The 15,040-nt window shown below is 39.3% G+C and overlaps 1 protein-coding gene across 2 annotated transcripts; it reads right to left on the minus strand.

The window, feature by feature from the left end:
- Window positions 1-1,767: 1,767 nt before the first annotated feature.
- GATM (glycine amidinotransferase) lies at window positions 1,768-14,976 on the minus strand. Of its 2 annotated transcripts, none has more exons than XM_042824503.1 (9): window positions 14,896-14,976; window positions 14,379-14,588; window positions 8,848-9,043; window positions 7,943-8,133; window positions 6,576-6,713; window positions 6,047-6,211; window positions 4,985-5,048; window positions 4,736-4,852; window positions 1,768-2,805 (listed from the first exon to the last, which is right to left on the minus strand). In XM_042824503.1, the coding sequence occupies exons 1-9, from the start codon at window positions 14,962-14,964 to the stop codon at window positions 2,693-2,695; spliced, it is 1,263 nt and encodes a 420-aa protein (XP_042680437.1). In that variant the 5' UTR covers window positions 14,965-14,976; the 3' UTR covers window positions 1,768-2,692. The 2 variants fall into 2 exon arrangements, with proteins under 2 accessions (XP_042680437.1, XP_042680438.1); XM_042824504.1 differs by lacking the exon at window positions 14,896-14,976 and adding an exon at window positions 9,402-9,633 and having other exon boundaries at window positions 14,379-14,439.
- Window positions 14,977-15,040: the final 64 nt, after the last annotated feature.

The following is a 15,040-nucleotide window of genomic DNA, read 5'->3' on the forward strand; positions in this document are numbered from 1 at the left end:
AAATAAAGCACTACTGAAAACTATCATATCAGCACTTAGCATTCCCAGCCACAAACTATCAATGTATGGCAGGAACACATTTCCACAACCTCTCTGGTTTGACAATGGTACTTTAGGAATCATACCATATCTAAAATTAAAAACAAAAAAAACCCAACCTTTATTGCAGGCATTTATACAGATACACATGGCTTCTTATAATCAATGAGCCCATAGCAGCTGGGTTTCAAAAGCAAACCCAGAGCCCCTGCCTAGGGAGTGGTTTGAAAGTCCATGCAGCTGAGCTGAACCAGGCTGATCTACCCTCTGTAGGGTAGGAACTCTCTCTCTGTAGGTGAGGCAAATGTTTATTACATTTCTTTCTGGCTGCCAGTCAGCTCTGTTTCTGCTGCTTCTTTTTGACAGCACAGTCTATTGTGAATTGGCCAAGCAATACCTTGGACACTGGAAAGCAAATATATATTGTTTCTCTTCATCATTTCTCTTAAGGTTTCACTGTGTCGTTTCCACTTCCTCTTGAATGGAATACTGGGGAAAATACTGACTCTTATCATCATTCTTCAAGATCATCTATAAAGAAAGCCTACTAGAACTTTAAAATGCACATTTGATCTTTCATTTTTTGTCAATGTCCACTTCATAGAGTCTCTCCTATACCTGCACAAGGATATCTCTAAATGGCACTAGCAAGACAGCAGTAACTGTGAGAAATGGTGATTTTAATTTGGTTATACAGAATTGCATATCAACCCCACGGATAGCTGTAAGCATACTTGTGAATAAGTTTGCATACATACTGTACCCAGTGGGAAAATACTACAGTTGCAAGAGCGAGAGAAACTCTTTTCTTTCTGGTCTTGTGCTACAGGAAACTTGCACAGGCTCCTACAGTGTTGCCAAAATGGCTTTCAGCACTTCGGAAGACCAAAGAAATTTCCAGGCATGTAGTGTTTAACGTTCGCTACCCTTCACAGAGTGCCCACGTGCGGCTCCCTTTTTCTGAATGTGGAAATGGATTGGCTAAATGAGCAGCCTGAGCTCAGGGAAGGAGGAGCTTTAATACTAGCAGCTGTATCTTGTGACACTTTATGCTAAGCACACACGTGCAGACATCCACTTCTGCACTTATAACATGTAGAAAAATGGCAAAAAATGCCCTTCCATGTGTGCTCTTCTACCCTGCTGTTTTGGCAAAACATCCAGCTCCTCTGTCATCAGTGGAAAGCAAAACTGAGTTACATAAACACAAAGATGAGCTTCCATTGTGTAAAGAGCCTTGATTTTAAAAGTAAAAAGGAGAAGCAATCTTTAGTCAGTGAAATGGTTGGAGCCATCTTATCAGTTCTTCTAGTCTAGCACATCTTAAAGTGTTCTAGATTATCAACATGAAACAAATCTGTTTCTATCCAACTCCAGGTAAAATATGTCTCCTCATAATTTGGTGATACCTTACATGACACCCAGTTTTGCTAAGTTGGACTGCATTGTAAGAACTAGTAGATTCCTCCACCCTGTGATAAAAAACATCTATGAAGTATGAAGCTAACTCCCCCACCAGTCTACTTCTGGGCAAAATACAAGCAGTAACACTGCATGGTAATACAGGACAAGGATATCCCATGTTAGAAATATGCACAAGATGTTACATGTTTCACAGAAAAATCCATGTGTATTTCATATTTCCATCTGTATGCAGCATTTTGCAAGCACCTAGCCCTCCAGATGTTTTATGCTTACTCCTCTCCAGAAGAAAAAGGGAAACACAGAGAAGGCAAAAACGTTTATTAGCATAAAAAGTACATATTCAGTAATCAAGACTCAAAATTTCTGTACCTGCTACTGTTGAGGGAGGTTGTTAGAGTGTTGGAGGTTTGAGCTGGGAGACATGTTATGTTTTTTTGTCTGTTTTCTTTTTACTTTCAGTTTTTTGTGAGTTTTTTTTTTGTTTGTTTGTTTGTTTTTAAGTTATGTAAACAATTCACAGTAAAACCCGTAGATGAAGACTACTAGCTATCATTTATATACTTTAAAAAGTTAAATAAAAGAACCTATTTCAGCAATACAAAAGGTAATATAAAAACGTATTCAGATGCATGACAAATGTGTTAGAAGAAAATGCAGAAGGACATCACAAGTAAATAAAAATAATGTTTTAAAGTTAGATCATACTAGAAATTCTCTGTATGGTCCAACAAGAAAAGCATTTTGAAATAACTCAGATCTATAAGAAATCTGTACCTGTTTTAACTGCATTAAAAACTAACGTATTAGAATAATAAACTGATTAAAAATGAATAAGAAATGTTAATTCAAGCTTAACATTTCAAGCTGCCTATTTCATAGAGCAGTAGACAGAGGTAGATGTCCAGTGTTAGTGACCAAGCTCATCTAGCAAGAGCCTTTAGCTGTCTTGTCAAGTCTTTACATTCAAAGCCAACGTGAAAAGGCTTCACAGGTAAAGGATGTCTTTCAAAAAGCCAGCCAGAAAGTCTGCATTGCTGATGGAAGTTGTTTCAATAATGCTGCTTAAAGTGAAGAGCACTTAAGAATAAATCACTCCCTAGACCACTGTAAGGACACCACTGATAAAGCACTAGAACAAATTAATTTCAATTTTGTTAACAAGGTTGCATGAGCTCATTCCCTATGCTTATTTTTGAAGCTAAACCATCGCTGCCTAGCTGGCTTGTGACTAGTCAAGGTAAGATTGCAGGGTACCACGGCGGCGGATATCACATGTCCAGCAATGGAAACCACCTCCCAGTGAGTTGGCATGGCGAATATTCACTTTAATTGTAGAAATGCCTGCAAGAAACATACATTGCATACTTTTAAATGAAAACCTCAAATTCATGCGGTAAGCTTTGATCGGGACATTAATTAATGCTTTATCAGATCATATGGCTGGATGCAAGTACAGAAAGTATTTCCTACTCATTTGTTAAGAATTTCTTTCCCCAAATTCTAGGCAGAGAACAAGCTAGGAACATAGTCAATTCATTAATTCCAGCCATGCCCTTGGGAATATACAGTACCCAGAGCACAGCTGGTATTTGTTGTGTTATGACATGTCAGTCATAAAAAGAAAAAAAGAAATCTCTTTTTCAGTATATGAAGAATTTGCTGAAATGCTGCTATGATGTGTGACCAGAGCACATTTACATACATTTCTGTTAGCATTTATGGTTCAGACACTGAAGGTGCTCTTTCAAGTGCCTTTCAAGAAAAGTAGAATTCAAAGCGCAGATCTCCAAGTCCCTCCTTCCTCTGAGAGGGAAAAAAAGAGGCCGTTGCAGTTAAAACCTCAGTTAAGGTAAGTTTCCTCCCTCTTCTTTTCAGATCTGATTTTTTTCAGCTGTGGCACAGCTTAGACAAAGTCCTCACAGGTGGACTTGGATCAGAAAGACTTCTGTGGTTTGAAGTTTGTCTTTTTGCTTCTTGGTATTTTTGCGAACTCAAAAGCAGCTCAGCAGAATCCACCATCTTGGTTAGGAATATTTTAATTCCCAGCGGACTGATCTCAGTCCTATGAATTTGCTGACTACAGGATTTTACATACAGCTCACGTGGAGTAAAGTTCAAGTGTAAAGGATGTGGTGACAACTGGTGTTAATAGCCTCATTTTCTAAGTGCATTAAAGCATTTATACATCTGCTCCTTGCTCATACAGAGAATTAAGAGTGCAAATCAAGAGTTACTCACTAATGCTGTATAGCTTTTTTTTTAGAGCAGAAAAAAGCATTAGATTGCATGGTTCACCCCTGTGAGCTCTCTCAGATTCAAGGGAAGCTTCGATGAAGTGCACTCATCCATGACCACACCAGCCTTCCTTCTAGGTTCAATCTGTCTTTCCCCTTTAGTTCATTCTCTCCCTTTAAAGGAGTCTTCTGCTACTGAGAATTATCATCTCTCACTCTCCAATATAATGATTGCTCACTCTCCCTGATTTTTCATATCTAACCATCTGTCATTCTTACCCATTAACACTTGCATCACCCTGAGCTTAACCTGCAGCAAGTGTCAGCTGGTCTTGAGCAGAAGCAGTTGCTCAGGAGGGCAGTCTATGAGCTGTAAGTAGAGCTACCTATATCTTTCCCTCCAAATGTGATTGTAACAATTGGATTAACTGCATGACTTCAACAAATTAAGTTTGTCTTTTCAAGGAGCTAAGATAAGACTCAGATTTTATATTCAATTACAGTTCTTTTGCCACTGCATATCATATTTTTCCCTGTAATGAGGTTACACCTCACAGGAGTGAGAGTCTCCATTAAGTGAGCAGAAGCACCTGGTTTACACAGCCGAAGTTTGAAGTACAAAGAGTTTGGAACTAAAAGAGAAATCTGAAGTATTTTGGCTGCTTCACTCAGCAACGTGTGCAAGCAATCTCTCCAGCACAAAATTTGACTTCCAAATCAAACAGACAGTTTTATATTAAAAAAGCTAATTCAAAAGCATTCTACTCATACTTTTAATTAGTATTCATACCTTCCTTTGCTGCAAGCCGTAGGAGACACAAGATGTAAGAAGCTCACATTCGTATAACTTAAGTATTCAGGAGATAAATCCCTAAACGACTCTTATTCATTAATCCAATTGTTTGAATACTTTCTCCAGTGCTGGCTGCTTTGACTACTACAAGTAAGGCCTCCATTCATCCTGATGCACACAGCTGATCTCAAGATCATTTCACTTTAAGCGTATGTTAGAATAATTAGAAGAAATTAAGACATACCCAAATTTTCAAACATCTTCTGAATTGAAGTCTCATTGGCATCGACCATCACACGTTTCTCATCCAGCATTAGGACATTCATGGAAAGCCATTTGGAAGACATCCACAGTGGGTGATCTAAACACAAGAGAATGAACCTTCTACAGTAACTGTAGTTTTTGTTCCACAAAAACACTCTTAATCCAAGAGAGTGCTCTTGGAATTATTAAAAAAAAATAAAAAGAAAATAAAAAGAAACTCTGAATATACCATCTGGGATGAGTGGCACTGGTGGATGAATCACTGTCCAGCCTGATTTCTTGAAGAGCTCAATCTGAAAGACAAACCTAGTTAGATTCTAAACAGGCCTCTTAAAATATCACATTATGTCCTCCGCTTCTTCTCATTTTTTAGTGCTTTTCTTAATACAATCTAGATATACAAAGTCATGTTACAGACAAAGGTGATATATGCAGTTCAGAGCCTGTCAAGTTAAAATGATACTTGTAAGAGTATTGTATTAGTACTGTTTGTTGTTACTTCTCACATGACTACAGGAATTACTGATATGAGTTAGAGTGCCAATAATAGAGACAGAATCAGCAAAAATATCACTTGAAATTACTTCTGCATCATGCTTCCTAAGAAACTTAGTATGCATCTTATTTAACAAAAGAAAATAAATACAGGCATTGTATGGAATAATATGCTTGTCTAAGAATTAAAAAAATTAGTAAACTTATCCTCTTCTTATTTGGCTAAAACAGAATTGACGTTTTCAACCTCACTGCCTGAAGTGTTAGAATAAATAGCTCTTTATGTAACCACGTATGTTATATGTGGGTATTTGTGTAACCACGAGAGGGAGCTCTGATTCCAAAAACTCAGTGAGCAACTCGGTTAACGATGGAGAGGCTTCCCAAGTAGGAATTGGAACAAAAAAAAAAAAAAAGGGGGGGGAAAGGAAGGAAGGAATTCCTCATTGGAGCAGCAGAAACGCCTCAATATCTCCTTGGATACAATTACTATATTTAAGTTATCAAAGCATTTCAGTAGTAGTATATCCTGTATACTTGCTTCGACCCTACACTGTTATAAAATAGATCACTTCCATCATATTTAAATCATGTCTCACAATAGGAAAGCAAAGAGCAGCAGCAGAAAACTGAGGGATACTTTTCTTAACTTATGATTGCTCTTTAAATTGAATAATTCAATGTTATTCAAGTGTACAGAACTTGTGGGTTGGCAATTGTCCAGCAGAGCCCTAATCCATCTGAATAAGTTTCAGATATTGAACACTTGATACTTTCTCTTTTGCTATAATCTTACCTGATGGCACGGACGGTCTGGGTTGGACAACACAAGACCAGGTCCAATGATATTAAACGTGGCATCAATGTGCATAGGGTTGGGATCCTTAAAGGATATTACATGCACTCGGTAGTCAGGTGCAAGATGTCTCCTCATCCATTCAATGCCCATGTAATTTGTAACCTAAAAACAGATCTAAGTTTCACTAGCTAGAACACAAACAGCATCCAAACATGGCTTTTAGAAGGTTTCATTTAAATAAATATTTAACACCAAAACATTATAAATCTGTGCCTCTAGCTAACTCCTAACAGCTAAGAGGCACTCTATGAAATAACTTATTTTGTCAAAACTACTATTTAATATTTCATTAAAATATTTTTAATAAAAATAATTAATAAAAAAATTTAATAATTTCATAATACTTTATATGACTTATTTTGTCAAAAATACTATTTTAAATTTTGGGAATTTAAAGAATATAAAAATATAAATGCAGTATACAATATAGACAGTAACAAAACTGCTGGAAGAAACCTTTGTTTACCTGACTCCTTTGAACAAAGATATCTCTTCCAGCTCTAATGAAATCAGCAGCATCAAAGCATGGCTCAAATTCAGTAGTTACAAATTTTCCCTGAGCAGCCAGTTTATGTCTGTCTTCAACAGAGCGGATAGGATAATCCTGGTTGTAAAAAAGAGAACAACTTTAGGCTCATGTTGGTAGGAGAAAGCTTTTGATCTCTTTAACACTTGAGAGTATTTTGAAATGAAGAGAGTCCATTTAGATCAGTAACTAGCACGTTCCTTGAAGCTGGTTTAGTTTTCTTGCTTCTAAATGAGAAGAAAAAAAAAAAGCTAAGTTATGGAAGTTTAAATAAGAGGTTTCAAGCACATTCAAGAATAGGTGATGATAGATCAGTTATACTAAGAAGTTAATAGCTCCTTCGAGCCACTGTTTCTGCAGTACACTGGCTTCTGGATTCAAAGTATTCATTACTAGTTGAGTTTAACTATCAGTCCAACAAATCATTGCACAGCGACAGAGATACTGGTATGCAGCTATTTCCTAACAGAGGTGGACTTTGTACTTTTTCCATGCTTTAGAGGGGAGAAGTACTTCAACTTCGAAGGTAGATCTCCAGAAAGTTAAATATATTTTAGAATCATACAATGGAATTAAAAACAAATTAGGTAGAAAATAGCATTTAAAAAGCTACTAGATAAGTAAGCATGCAATTTACTGCTTGGATGTTCCCTAATACTGAAAAACTCTTCTAAAGTAATCTCATTTAACAAAGGCTACTTTGCATCACTGGGAAGTGTCAATGCACCCAAAATGTTTTAATCGTTCCACAAGCAATTTTACTTCATTTATTGTAGTGCTTTTGTCAAGATCCTGAAGTGTTTGGGGGCCTATAGAAAACTACCAAAATTGTCTGAGTCAAAGTAAACCATTACAGAGGATAAAAAGCAGTAAAAACTCACTTAAATATTTAGAAGATAAATAATCAGTTTAAATCCTCCACTATTTCTTCATTTAACTTCCAAAACTTCATGCAAAACAAGAATTATGAGGTCTTTTTGGTGAAAAATGTGCACAGTCTGACTTTCCTGATACACTCTGAAAATATGGACATCCTCAGAGAATCTTAATTCTTTAAAGACATCTTTGTGATGTCCTTCCAGCAATACTGCACTTCAGTCAGCAATCAAAACAACTCAAAGCAGACCTGAATTCAACGGGCACAGCTTCCTGCTTCTTATTACGCAGGCATAAACTCAATTTCACATGGAAAGACCATAAAATATCTGCATACATGGAGAAGTTCCCTATTTCCCCCACCCCCCTCCCAATTTTGTGAAACAGATGTTGAAACTGACAGAAGTTCTGAAGCAAAATGAGAATAATACCTGATCATAGAGCTCATCTGCCATAGTGGGTTTGGGAGCAGTTGTCCATTTAGCACCATTGTTGAAGTAATCTTTAATTATTCGCCTATATGCTCTGTACTCAAAGAAACGAGCACGCCAAGCCATAGGCGCCTCAATGATTTCATTTCCTACCACCAGCAGGATGTCTCTTGGCATGGCAGCATACATACCTAAAAGGAAAAATTCCACTCATTGATGAGACAAATATGCTTTCCTCATTTCTTTCAGGCTATTTACTTTTCACACCGATTTTTACCATTACTGCTCTCTGAAAGACTTGCAAATAGCATCTTCACAAAAGTCAGAAAACTAGACCATAAAGAGGACCTTACTGACATCCATCAGTTTTTCTACGTGATCAGAAGACTTGCTTCAAACCCTCACAATGCTTTGCTCATAACAAGTTTACAGCTAGCAGGGAGTCATCTGCAATCTTTAAGTCCCCACTTCCCAAACCGGTTAATGGAAATTAAATAGACAAGTGTCTAAGGATGACTCAGACCAGTAAAATGAGGTAGCTGGTTATCCAAGTTGACCACATTTCTTTATATTACATCCTTTTTAACAGTGATAGCACAGAATAGGAATTTGAACTAGTCCCAAAAGAGGTTGTAAATAAACAAACAAACAAAAGAAACAAAAAGAAACAACAATCAACTGCTTTGTAGTTACGCAGTGCAGCACTGTGACATGTCAGCAATCCAGATATCATAATTCCAACCATAAAGATTTTCTAAGTCATGGCTACACCCAGGCACTACGACCCGAACTAGCACTGGTTCATACTCCTGCTTGGAACAGGGAATAAGACTAGATGGCATCCAAAGTGCCTCAGAAAAGAGCTGAACAGACTGTAATGCCGTCTACAAAGGAATAACATTTACCCGTAGATTCAAAATCAGGAGTTTTATACTTCACAGACCAGTCAATTGGATCAGGCCTCTTGACAATTACACCTTCTTTTTTCAAAATATTGCACATCTCTTCAATTTCAGCAATAGCTTTTTTCACATGGTCTTTGGGGAAGCTTTCACCTCCAAATTTCTGATAGAACCCCCAATACTTTTCATATGTATTGGCCTAAAGCAAAAGGACAAGTGACAAAGAATAAGCAGCAGTTATTTTCGTAAAAGTGGAACAGATACACAATATACAAATCTTCACATTTAGAGTTTCACCAATTCCACACTGCTTTGTATAAAGTTACCACCATCACGTCCCAGTGCATCGTAAGTTCAAGTCCAGCAATGATTTGAGGAGTTGGTGAGAGTTGTTACTGTCCTGCTGATCCTTTTAGAATATGGCTGGGGTGGTGCAGGGAAAGGAAGGGAGAAGCCTCAAGACTTCAGTTAATGCTGCCTATTATTCCTTCTTGAGAATTCCTGTCCTAGTAGTACGCTACCGTATTTTTGTGCTTACTTCTGCTATTAATACTTACCACTGGCAAGGTTTTGCTCAGATTCTTTATGATGTGCATGTATCCAGTTACTAGATATGTATAAGTGCAGGTGTTAGGCTAGTTGTGAATGGCTGATGTCTTCACAAATACTTCCACACAGTGTAACAGAGTTAAGTTACAGCTGTACATGCTGAGAAGACTCACTCGACTAGCAGACAGTTTTAGCACTGCTGACAGACAGTACATGTGGCATGGTGCCCAAATGAAGTGTCTTTTGATGAACAGCAGAAAAAAAGAAGAAAAAAAAAGATAAGTCAGTTCTGGAAAGAAGTATATATTTCATTCCCATTTGCAAGTGTAGTGCTTTGGCTTCGAGATGGGATTTTCAGGGGATTATATTTCCTCATATTTTTGGTTATGGATGGATCAGTAGCTCATGTTCCTTGTTTCTACTGATGGAAATACTATCACAAATAACATAGTAAATTGCTTCTTTACCAGTCTTCTCCCCTCTCCAGTCACAGCCCTACAGAAAGTGTCAATATTAGCAAATTGCAGATGAAAATCATGACAGACTGCATAAACATCTTCTATTTACACTTCAGTTACAATGTACTAGGTAGAGCTGCCATGTGGCCATGAAAGATTTGGGCCTCGTTACACCAGACCTGTACAAACACCACAGAAAGGAAGGCCTTCAGACATGACATCTAACAAAGCTAGCACAAGTGCACATGCCTGCAGTCACCTTCTTACAACCTCACCCTGCCTACTGTCATAGCAGTGGCCCCAGAATTCTAAAGCAGCAAGGGACAACATGCCCTGTAGGCCAGAAGCAGCCATGCTTCAGGTAAAGCAGCAGTCTACAGAATGCAAGTGACACATTCATCTGTTGGGTGGATTAATCCAAGTACGACACTTACAGGCAATCCTCTGCTCTTTAAATCCTCTGATTGTTTTCTCTATCTAAAAACTAATTCAAAAGTATGCCCCTGTATTCAGGGTTAAGGAGAAAACAGAGGTTTTTAAAACAAATTTTAAAACATTAAGCTGCTTCAGCAGCCTATCTTTGGAAGCACTTCATTTGGATTTATGAGCTGCGAAAGCAGCAGCTCAGACAGGTCTCTGCTAACACTCAGACACAGGAGCAAGTGCGAACAGAGCCCTTTTGGAATGACAACAGAAGGGATCAGAAGTAGTAAATACAAGAGTCAGGACTTCCCTCTACCAGTTCTGTTCAGTCAGCCAGAGCGAGGGACAGCAATGGGACACGGGAGAACCTGCCCTCTGTAACACAAGGCCTCTCCTGTCACTGCAGTCCCAACTGCCTTCCCAAAAGCAGCATTCTGGGCAGAGACAAGGCAGTGATGAACCCCCAACCCTGAGTATTGCTGATATGGCAATTCATCTGAAGGTATTTCTAATAATCCAAGCTATGCACAGTTCTCTCTACTATTTCTGGGAAATTGCCCTTAAACTACAGAGGTAAGAAAGAGAAAAAAAAAAAGGTCAATCTTGTAGATATTCTTAACATTTGTATGTAAAGAAGTTTGCCTCACTTGTGTGAGGCAAAAGCCGCAGTATGGCCATCCTGCTCCTCCACCACTGGAGCTTCTTCTCATCCTTCTTGGGGGATTTTATTCCTTCCCTCCCAACCCCCACAGAGGTCTCGGGTAATTTGATCACCTCAGGGCTGCCAGCTGTGCAGACAGCACATGCAGATCATATGAACGGCCTAGCACTCCTATGGAATCCCATTCTGCTAAGGAGATAAGTTTGTCCTGAAGAGTAAAGCTAGCTGTTTTCAGAACCACCCATGATATATTTCAATCTCCTTAATTCCTTAGAGGTACAGCTCTCCTTTACTACTGCTCCTCTTTTTCAAACCTGTAAAATGACACCTGAGGAACACTAATGCAATGGTGTAATCTTAAAATGAAGATTTTAAGATGAAATAACACAGCAAAAACACTCCTCTTATCCTATACTTTCTTAATAGCTGAGGAAAAAAACTATACAACTGAGATGTCTCTTTTGTATTAACTCAGGGTTAAGACTTCAGGCCCCTCAGATCATATACTTGCAACTTATTTCAGTCTGCTCAAAAAACACTGCATACAGGAAAGAGCCTTAAATAACCTCCTCAGTGCACATTATGAGCTACAGCCTGAAAGTATCAAAGAAACTGCAGTAGCCTTTGAGGGGAAAAAAACAATAACACCACAAATTTATTTTCAGAAAGAAATTTAAGAGAGCTGTGAGAAAAGGGTGATATTTAACAAACAGCAGAATCACTTCCTATAGTTGATGTATATTTTAAACATTTATAGTGGGAAAACAATATTACCAAGGACATCTAGACCTACCTTAAGGTAAGCTTTCACTCAAGATATTATGACCCAACTCTTATATGAGAGAAAACTCTTCATCAAAAATGCATTATTCACAAAACTGAAAAAATATTGCAAAGGACAAAGTCATAAAGCTCAACTATTTGACTTAATATCAACTGCTTCAGAAGAACACAAGTGAATGACAAGACTTTAGATGAATGTGCTAATTCAAACAAGGGCATCTTCCTAATTAATGTAATGGTTAGCTTTCTGGTTATGGTATGGATTTCCCATAGCTTTCCAATAGAGTACTTACCTCTACATAACCTACATACTCCCATTTCAAGCTCCCAGAAGAATGACAAATTAACTGTGAAATTCATTCATTCCTCCTCTTTATGCCAAGCACTTCATTTCTACATCACAGCAAAAAGACTTCTTGTACTTTTGATACACACAGGTGAGCTGAACGCAGCCATACTCCCTTATATTTTGCAAACATGTATACAATTTTAACCCACAACTTAGAAGTACCCCCAAAGAAAAGATTTATCAAAAGCGTTTTATAATTTGAGATGTGCTTTTTGAAGTATTTCAGATACAATACCTTAGTTCTCCTTTTTTAAACTGCCTGTTTTTAATGTTACTTTTTAAAACCTCATTCGCATACTTGGCGGAAGGCATGTGATGTGTGTAAACCCTAGGAACTGCCACTTACAGGAAAGTTGTAGAGAAAGAGATTCTTATTTACCTGCTGTTCCTGGCTGTTGTGTTACACTGTAGCAACATGCATAGACCTCCCTTACCATTCAGGGGGGTGGCCAAGATTTGAACATCTGAATCTATTCATATCTTTCACTACTGGCAAAGTAGGATTACTCAGCTATGCCCCCAAGGTGGAATTACTATGTCAGCTTTTACAGCACAATTAAGAATAGAAAACAGAGAAAATTAGAAGAAAACACATTTCTGCAAGCACACTCTATCACTAACACCTGTTGTGGCCAACGTATTCCTCAGATTAGACATTTTAAATAACGGACAGCTAAAAGTAAAGCTTTCTTTAACCTCCCATAGTAAGCCTTCAAATTTCAGAGTTAATTGTATACTCTGGCATTCCTCATTTATCTTTTTATAGTGCACATAACAGAAAGTGAAGTTCTGCATTCATTAAAACCCCACTAACTATGACATTTCAGCAAGCCAGACACTTGAAAGTGTACTTTTTCTGACATTAAAGCCCTTGAGCACTACTTGAGAACAGAATTTCACCCAAATGCAATGCTACCACATAACAAAGAGAGACACTAGGGGTTTGGTTTTTTCGCATATGCTTTCTGTCCAATCACTATGGTATTTTATATAGAAGTATATAAATGTACATACATACATTTTACATTAAAAAAGCCAACCCTCATTAGCTTCTTTTTCTGAGGCTGCTAGAATTTCTCTGCGTTGTCTGAAATAGGATTCTGGAGATTGGTAAGCAAGCTTCAGCTTTCAAGGTGTAAATAGAAGCCATAAAGAAGTCAGTAGCAAATTTTCATTGAGCTCACTGGGGCCAAGATATCTTCTCAAATATCCCAGCGTACGTCAGAGGAGTACTCCTCTAACTGGCAATCAGAACCACCAAGCTGCAGTAATTCATTCATACTCCTGCAGACACCTCTGCCCAGTATCATCACTCAAGTTTTAAATGATAATTTACTAAGGTAAAAGGGGCTGGAGGACAAGAAATCTTTTCTGTTAGTACATCCAGCACTTCCTCTAAATTACCATTTCCAGGACTTCAAATATCTTTTTAGTATAACCTCTTCTTGGCCAAAAAGGTGTGGGTCCTGGCGGGGAGCATGGAGCTGAGCGTTAGAGTCAATGCGCTCCTGCTTCCCTTTTTACAATGAGCTTTTTGGCCAATTCTGTAAAGACATCCTTAACATTTTACTAAGGCAGCAGATGCATCGTGCCATTTTACTGGGACAGCCGTGCACTACTGTACATCCTGATTATGTGCAGGAATGCAAGTAAAACCACACATTCAGCACCTTTAAAGTCCAGGTAAAGTTCACAGTAGGAATCTGCAGCAAGCCCAGCATTTGATCACTCCTTGTAAGCTAGAGAATGAGAGCTTCTGCTTTGTTTAAAACCATTTAAATTCTAATGTTCCGGGTAAAGCTTTACTTAAATGTTCATAAGAAGCAAAGCAAGGCAGAAATGCAACATTTAGAGAACAAAGAAACATGGATTTAATTGTTGCTATAGTTTCATACGTGACAAAAGAATCTGAAGAAAAGTTAAGAGTACACTTCTATAGGAAACATGGGAGCTCCAGCAAGAGCTATTTGAAGAGAACAGTCCTGCCTGCCTGCAGCTGTCTTTCTCTGTAGAAAATGACACTCTCCCTCCTCAAGCAGTAACTCCAAATAGTTCCAAGCCCCAGCTCGCTAATGAGGTGACAGGGCTGATGTAGGTTTATCTCAAATGCTGCAAGTTGTGACTTAGCAGTGGGAATAAGAACCATACCTCTCACCAACATGGTGATGCTGCAAGATGCCATGGATGTAAACCACACCTTGAGAGGGGAATTCTCCTAAGCAAAAACCACACCTTACACAGTGCAAAACTTGAGCTGTACGTATTGAATCTGCATTACTTCCCACTAAAAGTTGCTTTTACCCCTTTTTACCTTGACCTCCACAGAAAAAGGAGGAACACGGGCGTTTTCAGCTCTTCCCACAATGACCTCTTCCAGGGGGTCCCACTCGTTGTAGGAACAGACGGGGCACTCCTTGGGGCTGTGGGCTTTGTCCTCAGCAGCACTGCGGTTCTGGGACGCCGCAGCCGCTTGGGTGCTCTGCAGAGATCGCTGCACCCATCCCGTGAAGGCCCTTCCGAGCTTAAAACAGAAACAAAGATCACGTTTTCCTCACAGAAGGCAGCATGCAACAGCTCAGTCCGCGCTGAGCGCCTCATGCTGCAATCCTAAAGCGACGAGCGTCGTTTGGAGCATCGGCAGCAACACAGTTTATTAGAAGCGCTCTCATTCACGGCGTGCTCAATGCTTAAAGGACAACGTGCCTTTTAAAGCGCACTAAGGCAAACAGCGCTGACAGCGGTGAATGGCGTCACCGAGCCCGGCGCCGCCGAACCGGGGGTCTCCGCCCCACGCCCGCTCAGCCCCGACTTTCCCGCCCGGCACCAACCCTAGAGCCGATGAAATGCGCCGCTTCGGCTCCCCGGCTCCCCCCGCGCAAACACCGCACGCGCAACATCTCTGCGGATGGCGGCAGCCCCGCGCCCCCCGGCCCGCGCCCTTATAGCGGCCGGCCACGCCCCGCCCGCCCAGCG

This window comes from Centrocercus urophasianus, unplaced genomic scaffold (genome assembly GCF_019232065.1).
Source record: "Centrocercus urophasianus isolate 14NV4802_14NV808 unplaced genomic scaffold, USGS_Curo_1.0 seq_23, whole genome shotgun sequence".
Classification (NCBI taxonomy): Eukaryota; Metazoa; Chordata; class Aves; order Galliformes; family Phasianidae; genus Centrocercus; species Centrocercus urophasianus.

Coding starts and splice junctions, on each gene's coding strand:
- GATM (XM_042824503.1), bottom strand. CDS start 14,964: ATGTTGCGCGTGCGGTGTTTGCGCGGGGGGAGCCGGGGAGCCGAAGCG. Junction 14,589..14,895: donor CGCATTTCATCGGCTCTAGG/GTTGGTGCCGGG, acceptor TTCTGTTTTAAG/CTCGGAAGGGCCTTCACGGG. Junction 8,134..8,847: donor TCCTGATTTTGAATCTACGG/GTAAATGTTATT, acceptor TTTTCCTTTTAG/GTATGTATGCTGCCATGCCA.